Source organism: Pterocles gutturalis, unplaced genomic scaffold (assembly GCF_000699245.1).
Source record: "Pterocles gutturalis isolate BGI_N339 unplaced genomic scaffold, ASM69924v1 scaffold47084, whole genome shotgun sequence".
In the NCBI taxonomy this organism is placed as follows: Eukaryota; Metazoa; Chordata; class Aves; order Pterocliformes; family Pteroclidae; genus Pterocles; species Pterocles gutturalis.
In genome coordinates, this window is record NW_010132436.1 from 20,619 (window position 1) to 31,641 (window position 11,023).

General features: G+C 51.7%; 1 protein-coding gene across 1 annotated transcript in view; it reads right to left on the bottom strand.

Moving 5' to 3' along the window:
- Nucleotides 1–10,687, bottom strand: part of MYBL2 (v-myb avian myeloblastosis viral oncogene homolog-like 2) — a gene marked incomplete at its 5' end in the record, with an annotated part of 12,997 nt that extends 2,310 nt beyond the window's left edge. Inside the window, 11 exons of the mRNA XM_010080889.1 lie at nucleotides 66–182; nucleotides 740–853; nucleotides 1,438–1,537; nucleotides 2,494–2,633; nucleotides 3,973–4,359; nucleotides 5,608–5,877; nucleotides 6,638–6,794; nucleotides 6,954–7,174; nucleotides 8,900–8,992; nucleotides 9,374–9,445; nucleotides 10,594–10,687. Of these exons, the coding sequence (XP_010079191.1) occupies nucleotides 66–182; nucleotides 740–853; nucleotides 1,438–1,537; nucleotides 2,494–2,633; nucleotides 3,973–4,359; nucleotides 5,608–5,877; nucleotides 6,638–6,794; nucleotides 6,954–7,174; nucleotides 8,900–8,992; nucleotides 9,374–9,445; nucleotides 10,594–10,687 (1,765 nt within the window). The remainder of the gene's footprint in view (nucleotides 1–65; nucleotides 183–739; nucleotides 854–1,437; nucleotides 1,538–2,493; nucleotides 2,634–3,972; nucleotides 4,360–5,607; nucleotides 5,878–6,637; nucleotides 6,795–6,953; nucleotides 7,175–8,899; nucleotides 8,993–9,373; nucleotides 9,446–10,593) is intronic.
- Nucleotides 10,688–11,023: the final 336 nt, after the last annotated feature.

Genomic DNA, 11,023 nt, shown 5'->3' on the forward strand with positions numbered 1-11,023 from the left:
TCTGGACAGGGTTTCTTTGGAGCAGAAGCCAGCTCTACGCCTGCTCTGAGCACAGTACCCCTCACCTGGGCTCTTTTGAAACAGACAGTCTTGGGCAGGGCAGGCATATTTTGTGTCATATCTTCATCCACAATATCCAGTGCCAGAGACTTCCGGACCTTCTTGATGGGACTCCTGCGCAACTGGAGGACACAGAAAAAACAAGTGTCAGCATGAATCAACCCGGTGAACTCCAATCCTAAGGGCCCAGGGTGCACACCAAGCCCACGTCACCTCAGGGCTGCATTGCACCAGCATCTTGGGAAGAAGGCGCACTGCAGCCTTCCCCGCCACGGGGCACAGCAGCTTCGTGTGCTCTCCTCCTGGCACCCAGAGCCACCGATTTAAAAGAGGAAGCTCCTTTCTGTAGGAAAGGAAAGCCACCAGGGCAACTGAGCCAAAGGACTTTGCATACCAGCCTGCAGCCTTCTGGGAGCCCAGCTTGCCACAGATGCTCCAGAGGTGCCATGGGTCTCTCCTGTAGGTTAGGGACATGGCACCTCCTAGTATGCCCCGAGTTCAGCATAAACCAGGACACAGCTGGCCACATAGTAAGCAGGCCTTAAAGTCTTGCTGATTAAAAGGCAGTGGCCACAGGCTAAAACCTTTCTGGCATCAACAGCAGGATGAACACAACCAAAACACCCATCACTAGCACAGGGCAGCTCAGCAGCAGGTACTAGGAGCAAAATCAGCTCACCCCTTGTTTCCTCCTCTGTTTCTCAGGCTTTACATCATCCTCTATGATAAGTTCTATGCCAGCTTCACTTCGGAGCACCTCTTTCAAGTCTTCTTCCAGGTGAGGAGTCTGAGGCTGGTGAGAAAAGGCAGAGAGAGAACACAAGACAGTCAAAATCTGTATGCTGGGCAGACTCACAAGTATTTCCCTTATGGGATAACGGGGTCAGGGGAGCTCACAGTGGGAGGACAAACACAAAGACAACTTATTTACTTCCCAGCTGGAAAAGATATGACAAGATTTCTGCTAGCCTGACAGATTTACAGGATCTCCAGGCATGAAAGACTTACCAGCTGAGCTCCAAATGTGCCATCAAGAGACCAGTATGCACAGAAGGCCTGGGATACTGGAAACTGCCATCCCCACAACACCCACACTAAGAGACTCAGTTCCTCAGGGATGCCTAAGTAGATTGTTCCCTTACTTATCACTGATGAGAAGCAAGCAAAGAGCTAGAAGTCCTCTTGCTACTTACTATGACAAGTTCACCGTGACAAGGCCCTGTTCATGCCTCCCATCTCAGCCTGGCACTACCAAACTGTACTCCATTACAGCACAGATAACAGCTGGCTCACAGCTCCGTTGCAACCTACCCCACGTCCCTTTTGCATTCGTTATCTTTCTGCCACCAGCAAGCAGCAGACCTGCCCAATACTTACCAGGGGCCTAATTGGTCCATATTTCTCCAGGGCATTTTTGAAAGGTGTGGGGGTGTGAGGTGTGTTGTCCACCACATACTTCTGATCTGGTGTGACAAACCTGGCAGCAGAGAGTGGGAAAGGTTAAAGATCAGACATGCTGTAACCCACACAAGGTAACCCCCATCCTTCCAAGCCCTCTCATTACACAAGCTGCCCGCATGGCTGGACTGTTCCCGGGGTGCGAGCAGGGCAAACACGCATGGAGGAGCCTTAGTGGGAAAAACATCCTTTAGATGTGCCAGCTGTGCTGCTCCACTCTGCCAGGTACCGAGCACCTTTGTCAGAAAGCAGTACAGCACCCCGACACAGGCAACACTCTGCAGGCCAGCCCCACTCTGCAATGCTTCTGCTGGTGGACCTGCTCTGGCCCAGCCTGGGCTTTGCAAGTCACAGCTGAACCAGCAGAAGCCCTGGGTGCAAGTGCACTCAGTGCAGCCAAGCCAGCTCACACCAGCCAGACAGGGGAGCTGCTCTGGACCAGGCCAGCAACAGAGTGGTTTTGCTAGCACAGCCAGCACCCCCAAACACTGCGCTGCCTCAGTCCACCAGCAGATCCATGTGCAGACCACCCCTTCTCACCTGCCTGGTGCAGTGCCTTGGGTAATCATCACCCTACCTGGACTGCCCCTCAGGTCAGGCACAGCAGAGGGTGCAGAGCTAGAGGATGGGATCTGAACAGCTCTTGTTGAGGAAATCAAATCCCTTCCCTGCTGGCAGAGGGCTCACAGCATGGCAACATCTCCCAGACAAAGACATGCACAGAAGGCAGCTGAGCACAACGGTGGTCACTTGGCTGCAGCTCCAATCAGATGGGATACTTGCTTGCTCCCTGCAGCTTGGAAAGGAGCCGTCTTTGGGGGGAAACACTAATTTAAGGAAAACCCCAGCCTGCCCTGCCCCTCTCAGTAGTGCCAGTACAAGTACTGGGGGAGGTATGTACGAATTGGACCAGACTTTGTGGAAACAGACACTGCTCAGGTGGGGATTGAGGAAAAGGAGGAGGAAAGGACTTACGCTGAGTTCTTCTGGAGCAGAGGGGTCTTGTCCCTGTGCAGAGGGGTGGTGACAATCACCTTCTGACTGCACACAGGCGTGGAGGTCAGAGATGGGTTCTCCAGTTCTAGTGTATCCTGTTTGGTCCAAAAGTTTAAAAACTGCACAGCATAGGAAAGAAGGAAAGAGAAGACACTCAGTCTCAAGCATCCCAGGAGACTATCACAAGTCATTACTTTTTCCTAAATATGAGGGAAAACCTGAAGTAGGGACAATCTTCTCACACTGAGTGGCACAAGAGGGATCTGTCCCAGTATAAACAAGGATGACTCTCACAGACTCAGTCCTGTACATGGACGCACACACGAAAGTTGCCAGAAGGTGCCTCACACCGATAAAAATTATTCATTTCCCATAAGGGGTGAGGTGATATGACTACAAGCAACTACAGGGTGGGAGAGTCCTTCCACTGGTCCAGATAAGGCCAAGCAAAATGGTGGACCTGCCATTTGCCTTCTCCGATTCACTCCAGGCCCTCCAGCCTTTCACACTCTGCAGAGCTGCACAGGTTCCGCTCTGATCTCCCAGATCCTGCTGGCCTTGCATTCAAGCTCCACCTGCACAGGGTGTCAGACCATCCTGTGATGCTCTCCCATATGCCAACCCAGGGCTGCAGAGACAGCAAAAATAAAGGCCTGGAAGGCACAGCTAGACAGGGTCTGAACAACAGAGCAGCTGTGGGAAATGTGCTGGAGAACGCAGCAACACAGCAACTTTTATTCTGTTTTATAGACAGAACTCCATATCAATATAGGAGATAAGGGGGTTTGAACACCACAGTGCTCCAAGATGATGTATGTTGCAGACCATGTGTGCAGACGTGTGTGGACACTGTGGGAGTCATGACAAAGGCCAAAAGATCCCAAATCCCTTTTGCAACGAAGACAAGCCCAGGAGCATTTTCCTAAGAACAGCAACTCAGAAAACTGCACAAGATGTGTGCTGCCAAGCCTGCCCATATGACCTAACTGGAAACGAATGGGGAAAAGCACTTTCCACTGTCGCCACCCTGCTACCCACAGCTGGGGCAGCAGTTCCCTGGGGAGAGAAGCACTGTGCTCTCCAGCAATCCTGGTGCAGACAGGCACATAGATCAGCACAGTGATGTTCCTTCCTAATAGTGAGCACATGCTCTGCCCATCACACAGGGCAGCTGGGCTCTGCAGATACTGCAAGTGCTCCCAGGGGCAGACACGGGCTGCTGCTCCCACGGGAAGAGCAGTGCTGAAGACACACAGTGCCAGAACCCAGCTCTGCACCTTGTTTTAGCAAAGACACACACCCTGTGCACTAGCACTGCCTCATTCAAGGGAGGAGAAACACAAAGCTGTCAGTGCTGATAGGAACACATGGGATTAAGGCAAGTAAATAGAGCACTAACATGCTTGTTAGTTCACAATGAAGCCCGAGCAGAGACTGGGCTCTGCCACTGCTCCGTACCTGAGATGGAGAGAAGGGCAGTGTCTTGACAGGGGTGCTCTTGGGTGTCATGCTGTTGCAGGAGTCAAGGAAGGAAAGACTGGTGCTGGTGGCATTCTCTGTGACTGGGGACATGGAAATCTTCCTCTTCTTCTGCCTCTTTAGCACAGAGGGCGGCGTGCCAAAGCTCACCTCTGCGTGAGGGGAGATGGGGATGAGCTCCCCCTTGCTGCTCTTGCTCAGGTCAGAGATGGTGTGGCCGTCCAGGCGGTACTCAGTCACGTTGGGCAGGGATGGTGTTGGCTTGCTAGGGGTCTGCCTCACCGGGCTGCTGCTACTACTGCTGCTGCCGGCAGAGGGTTCCTCAGGCAGGTCAAACTGGGTCAGATCACACCACCCATCTGGGTCCTGCACACAAGGGAAACCATTAGAAGCAGTCCAGGAAGGAAAGCTGAGCAGCCAACTAGTGCAGATGTAGAAATGAACTGGGAGATTAAGTAAGCGGGTGCGTGAGGTTGCACCGGCTTTTGCAAGGAGCCTGGCTAGAGCAGAGCTCAATCCCTCTTCCCCTCTGCTGCCAGCACAGCCAAGAACCAGCCCAGGGAGCTGACCCAGCTAAAAGCTCCTGCTTGTGCGCAGGGCACATTTTCCTATTTACGCAAGGTTGGTTTCCCAGTTCACAGCACAGCTGCGCCAACAGCTGCACCCCACAGAGAGGGGACAAAAAAAGCAGCTGGGGACAGGGGCTGAAGGAAGCGACTGTCACCCAACAGCAAACCACAGTCTTGCGCACACCAGTACAGCCGGACACAGGGCTCTGCGGTGATGCACGCTGCTGGAAGTGGATCAGAAATAACCAAACCAGTTCAGAGATCAGCTGCTTCACAGCTCAACCTCACCAAGACCCAAAGCACCACAACAAGCAGGCCCCTAAGGACCCACAGATGGGCCGTTAAGCCTTGGGCACAGACTCTCTGTCCTCTTATACACATGCAAAGTGGATCCTTCACGGATAATCAGCTCATAAGTTCCTCAGGCAGGGTGGGGGGTGTGCAGTATATTTCCCTCTAAGGGCAGCAAAGTGCTCTGTTGATTCTAGCCAGCCTCCCACCCTGGAGTGCCTCCAGCACCCTGGGGACCTCAGTGCTGCTTGACTGGCCCCAAATCACCAGTTTCAGTAAGCTACCTCCACTGAAAGCAAACGGTGGTTCCATCCCAGTGTAAAGGGGTCTGCCCTGAATGCTACAAGTGGGCCTGGCCTATTCCCAGTCTGTCCTGTCCTATCCCATAACAGGAGGGAAAGGCAAGCCCAGAAGCACGGGACTGAACTGTTGTGAAAAGCAGAGCTGGGGACACTCTGCCTTATGAAGGAAGGCTTGAGGTCAGGTTTGCCAGCACCTACAGCCTCCCACACCAGCAGAGCCCATGCACAAGGACACCCACCTATAGGAATTTGCAAACCCAGAGCAATACTGCCAAAGCTGGAAAGGCCTAATCCAGCCCTGGAGAAGGTGGGAAGCCACAAGCCAATGACAGACCCAGCCCTCCTCAGGATGGACACGGTGATGAGCAAGGGGACCCAGTAAGTTCACTCAAGGAAAAGAGTGGGGATCAGTCTCCCTACATTATCTGCAGGAGCAAGGGTCTGTTACTTACAGATTCAATCATGTCCAGAGCTTCATTGAAGGCTGGCACAGATGTTGGGTACAAATAGTTGGCAGCTTCAACAACCCATTTGTACGGTGATGTGGCAAATGAAGAGGCATCCTCAGGCACTGCATCATCTGGAGTCCCCTCAGCGTTATGCTCTGCCAGTTCGGCAGCTGGCAGCTCCGAGGCTAACTCCTGCACACCCGTCACTTCCTCATCGCTGACATCCTCTTCCTTTATTTCAGAGATATTGACTGGCCAGTTCGGCAGGACGGTCTTTGTGCATACAACAAAGAAAGTCCAACCATTAGTAGAAACCAAGGGAACAATGTCAAGTCTTGGGGACAAAAAGCAAGGGTCCCTGGACACACTGAGCTCTGCCTGCTCCCCTATTCAGTTTGTTTCACATCCCTGTTCTCTCACTGCTTTGTCCCATACACCATCCGAGCAGGAGTCCATGCAACATGAGCACCAGACTGTTTAATTGAAGATTTCACTTAACATTAGTATCCCAGGAGAAAGCTGAACAAAGGCTGAGCAGGTAGCACTAATTCTGCATTTTCTACTTTCCAAGAGTGTACCTTTGAAAGCTACATGCTTTCTTCACGAAAAAAAAAAAATTGAGCGTACTTCTCCTGCTTCATTTTTTAGATGAAAGGAACACAATACCCCTTCACCATGCCCCCCACACTGTCAGGAGCAGCCTCCTTCTCCCACCAGCAACAGCACAATGGAGTAGAAAATCTTCCATCTCCAAGACAGACCTGATGCTGGGATTGGCAAAACAACAGCACTAGCAGACTGCTGTCTTCTGCCTGGATAACATGCTTGGGCTCATGTTACACCTCTAGCTCCTACAAGGAGAAATCTCCCAAGAGTCAGTGTCTTGGGGAAGGCTGGGGGAAGGCTATGTAGACACCAGGCTGTGGCAAAGGCAGCGTGAGAGGCAGCAGAAGGCTGGATGAACAGCTCTGATAGGCATTAGCAGAGCAGGGGACTGACCCGGCTGCCTGCTGCAAATGTGCTGGTGCAGTACCTGGCTCCCAGCTCTCGTTTGACTTTGGCTCTCCTTGTCATCCACCTCCACGAGCAAGTACAGTGACTTGGACTCCTTCGTTTCATTGAGGAAGCCTCCTGTGTCCACCTTCCGCTTGATGGTGGAGTTCCAGTGATTCTTCACAGCATTGTCAGTCCTGCAGAGAAAGCAGAAGGAAATAGAAATCACTATTTACAGCAGCTTTAAAGCACAGCTAACAGCTCCTGCATGCTCTCCAGCCCCATCCTGTGAGCCAACACATGGATCTCCATGGGCCACCCAGCTGTGAAGGCACCAGCAAGCAAAGAGGTCCTACCTCCCAGGCAGCAGCTTGGCAATCTCCGCCCAACGATTCCCCAGGACCTTGTGGGCCTCAAAAATGATACGATCCTCCTCCTCTGTCCATGAGGACTTCTTCACCTCAGGGTTCAGGTGGTTATGCCAGCGTTCCCGGCACTGCTTCCCTAACCGCCCTTTCAGGTGTTTGGCTATCAGGGTCCATTGTTTGGTGCCATATTTTTTAACCAGTTCAATTACCTTTGAAGAGAGTGGGAGGGAATAAGGAAATGGAATAAGGGAAGGTCAATACAGTCATCTTCAGGCTTTGCTCTTCACCTCTCTTGGGACCAGTTAAGGACAGGCAGAGAAAGGCCCCTTAGGAGAAAAAGCTGGAGGGATCCAGCACTGACAATCAGATATACCAACACTTACGAGAGCAACAATTCAGCCAAATTTCTGAAAGAGGCTGTTCCTGTGCAGATATTTTGCCACATGGCACCTGTGAACGCAGATGGCTGTTCACAGATATGGGGTGGAGACTGACAGGTGCGCCAGGGGCAGAAGGCCCAGTTTTAGAGACACATGCCCATTCCTGAGCAAGGGCCAAGTCCCATGTGCTCCAAGGCTCCCCTGCCCTCCCTCCTGCTGAGGACCTGCTCACTGGGACCGAGGCACCTTTAACAGGGGGTGCAACACCCAGGACATGCCAGGGCCTGCAGCTCCATGCCCTGCTAGCACCAGGTCACACAGTGAACCTCCAAAGCAAAACCAAACAATATTCACTTAACAGCCATCCACTTTGCCATTTCCCCTTCACCCAGGGCTTCCTCACTTCTGCCTGAGGCTCCATGCAAATACTTCTGGGCGGGGAATCTGTTCTGAGCCCCTGCAATATGTCCATGGCACAGTCAGGATGAAAATCTACTGCCTGCAACGTTCAGCCCACCAAAATCTTAGAGAGGAGGCGGAAAGGTTCTCAAAGAGCATTTCTACCCTGGCTAGCTGCGCTCAGCTGAAAGGTGCAAGTAGCCAGGTGACGCTCACAGCACTCTTGGCTCATAACAAATGTCCCTACTGCAGACTCCTGACTGTCAAGCACAGACAAATGCACCAAAGACACTGAACTGAGGCACAGGCCAAGGAGCTGGAGAGCTTGCAGGGCAAAGCAACATGCAGTGTCAGGAAGAGAAAGCTGGAGCCCAGCCTGGCCAGGACGGCAGCGGGCTTTATGACTGGGCAGGCTGGCAGGGTCAGGACATGCAAAGGGCACGGAAGGAAGGCAGGTATTGCTTTGCTGTGGGAAGGTGGAAGGACATCATGATAAGCTTCCTTATGGTGTGCTTAATGTAACACACAGATGGGAGGCAAAAGGGACAGTAACAGCCTGGAATGGGACTAAAAGGGAAAGAAATGGGGAAGCAGAAGTGTCACAGAGAATCTGACAAATTAGGAAATTTTGCAGCAGAAAATCTTAGTAAAAGTTGGAATTCACTCCAACTTTCTTCAAGTACATCATGATGATGAGCTAGTCCCTCTCACCTCACTCTGGAATCCAAGAAACAGGCTCACAGAAGTCATGATTCACCCAGCCAACCTCAGACACCCACTTTAGGCTGCCTACTGTGGCACAGGAAATGCCAGTTTTATTTTTCTCTTAGGTCAACATGGCCAGGTCAGGTAGAGATCTGCCAGCAGGCAGATGAATTAATTCCCTTTTTTGCTGTCTCCCTTGGCAGCCTACTGTAGCAGTACTGTGTGAAAGGGAGAAGTTGTTTAGCTAAAGAAGCCTACACCAGCTTCTGCTTGTTATGCCCATGGCTGTACTAGTCTGCTCAGAACAGGTCAGAGTGCTGCTCTCACGGGTATCTATCTTCGGAAAGAATTACCAACAGTTTACAGGAAAAAACCCAATAGTCTGACACCTCCATCCTCTCTGCAGACTATCACAGCCCAGCACTCAGATCCTCTCCTGCCCCAACTCACCTTTTGGTCCTCCTCTTTGGTCCAAGGGCCCTTAACCAAGTCTGGATTCAACACCCTCAGCCACCGGTACTGACACTGCTGATCACTGCGGTTCTAGGAAAAGGAGTGAGAGTAGCTGTATGTTAGATCAGAGACTCCACAAGCCCCTAGAGCAACAGCAGTCCACACACACAGGCTGTCCCACGGAAGACCTCCAGAAGCACCCGTAAAATATAGACTCTGACTAGGGCACAGAAGACAGCAAAAGGAACCTCAATTTCTCATCCCAGCTCCAACAGACTCACCCTTGAAAGTCCTCTGTAGAAGAAGAACATCTCCCTGCCCTGAAGGAGCAGTTTCACAGCCTGGAGCTGCAGTGACAGAACCGAGTCCCACTGTGCAAGGTGTTGCACAGGCACAGAGAACCAGTGCACTGAGCACAAGAGCAACATGCAAACAATGCAATTCCCAAACAGGCAAGGGGTCACCACTTACAGGAAAGTGACTTGCCAGGAACTTCCAGTCATTCTGCCCGTAATGTCTTACTAACATCTTCAGCTGCTCATCCTGCAAAGAACAAAGACATCCATTTTCACATACACTGAGGCAACATACGCCACAGGCATCCCTGGGCTGACAGCATCATGAGAACAAGCTAGATATTTTGAATTGACAAGATTTTTTTAGCATTCTGCGTTCAAGGGAGGAAGGTAGCTCACACGATCCTTTAGCACCACTCTAGTGCATGGAACTGGAACAGACCATTTGGTTCTGGACTCTGTACTAGGGTGAGCTCGTACAGCAAGTACAAAACAAGAGCTCAGCTCTGTCCCAGTAGTCCAATTCAAACCCTGTGGTCAAGGCTACCTGCTTATCCAGCTCCAGTACATCCTTGAGCAGACAGTCCATCTCCCAGTCCAGCCGCTGCTTTTGCCTGGCCAAGAAAGCTGATGGGTTTAAGTGTATCACCACTAGCCCGATGGTCTACTGCCTTTCGGTGCTACTGGGCTCTACAGCATTTCTTTCATGAACTCTGCTATAGCCCAGGTTTGCTGACTCTCACAGCTGACAAAAAGCCTGCTACAGGTGCTGTGTGCTCTGGCTAGGGAAACAGAAGCATGAAAAAATTGCCAACCCAATGCGAGTCCAAGGCTCTGATCTCTGCACAAAGACCCTCTTACTTGGCATTCAGACTCCAGGGGAGACAGGATCATCTTGCAGTTTTCAAACAGAACAAAGATGATGGAGGACATGGGAGGAGAGAAGAGAATATCCCAACTAATTTCAGGCTCTCAGCCAGGATGACTAAGTCATGATCCCAACAGTCTCAATACTCTCTGCTTTTGCTACAGAAAAAGGAGGACATTTCCAGTGTGCGATTCAGCTCGCTAGAGGCCTCAGCTGTCCTCTGGAACCCCTCTTTGCTCACAAGAGCACTGCAGGTGCCTTGCTCAGGGCTCACATGCTTAAGCTGAAGTGGTTGGAGCTCTTGCTCTCCAGGCTACACTTCAAACTCCTCTAAACCTCCTAGCCTCATTAAGGCCTCAGCTCACATGAGCAAAACAGACACATGGTCTTCTCCAGTAGCAAGACAGCAGGAGCTAGCACTGTGGCCAGTGGGAGATGACTGGAGTGGAGGCACCCAAGCCCCACATGCCATGGCAGGGGCCTTCTCCAAAGCACCTGCTCTCAACAAGTGCCGGGCTCTCACTCACCTCTTCTTGTGTCCATTTGACTTTGCACCTGCCATCCCGTTGCTCCGGCACATCCGAGTCCGTATCCTGGCAATGCAGCTCATCCTGGTCCTCACTAGAGATGAACAAAGATTGTAATTTCTACCTCTGATAGAAACATAGCAGAAGGAGCAACCTCCAGCACACTGAACAGAACTCCAGACCGACTCTCTTCCACCACTGAACCCTGACACCTCAAGATATTCAATCAGCCCCCCCAGGTTTAAAGGGGTCCATCAGCTTTGGACTCCTCGTGCACACTAGAAGCTTTTATCCTGCTGAGAGCAGGGGAAGGAGCATTTGTCTTGACTTCTGCTCCCTTCTGTCCCTCTGGGAGGACTCTGCACTCAGGGACTGGCACCATTTCCCCTCCTTACAGCTCACCATTCTCCCGGGCTGCTGTAGCAGAGAG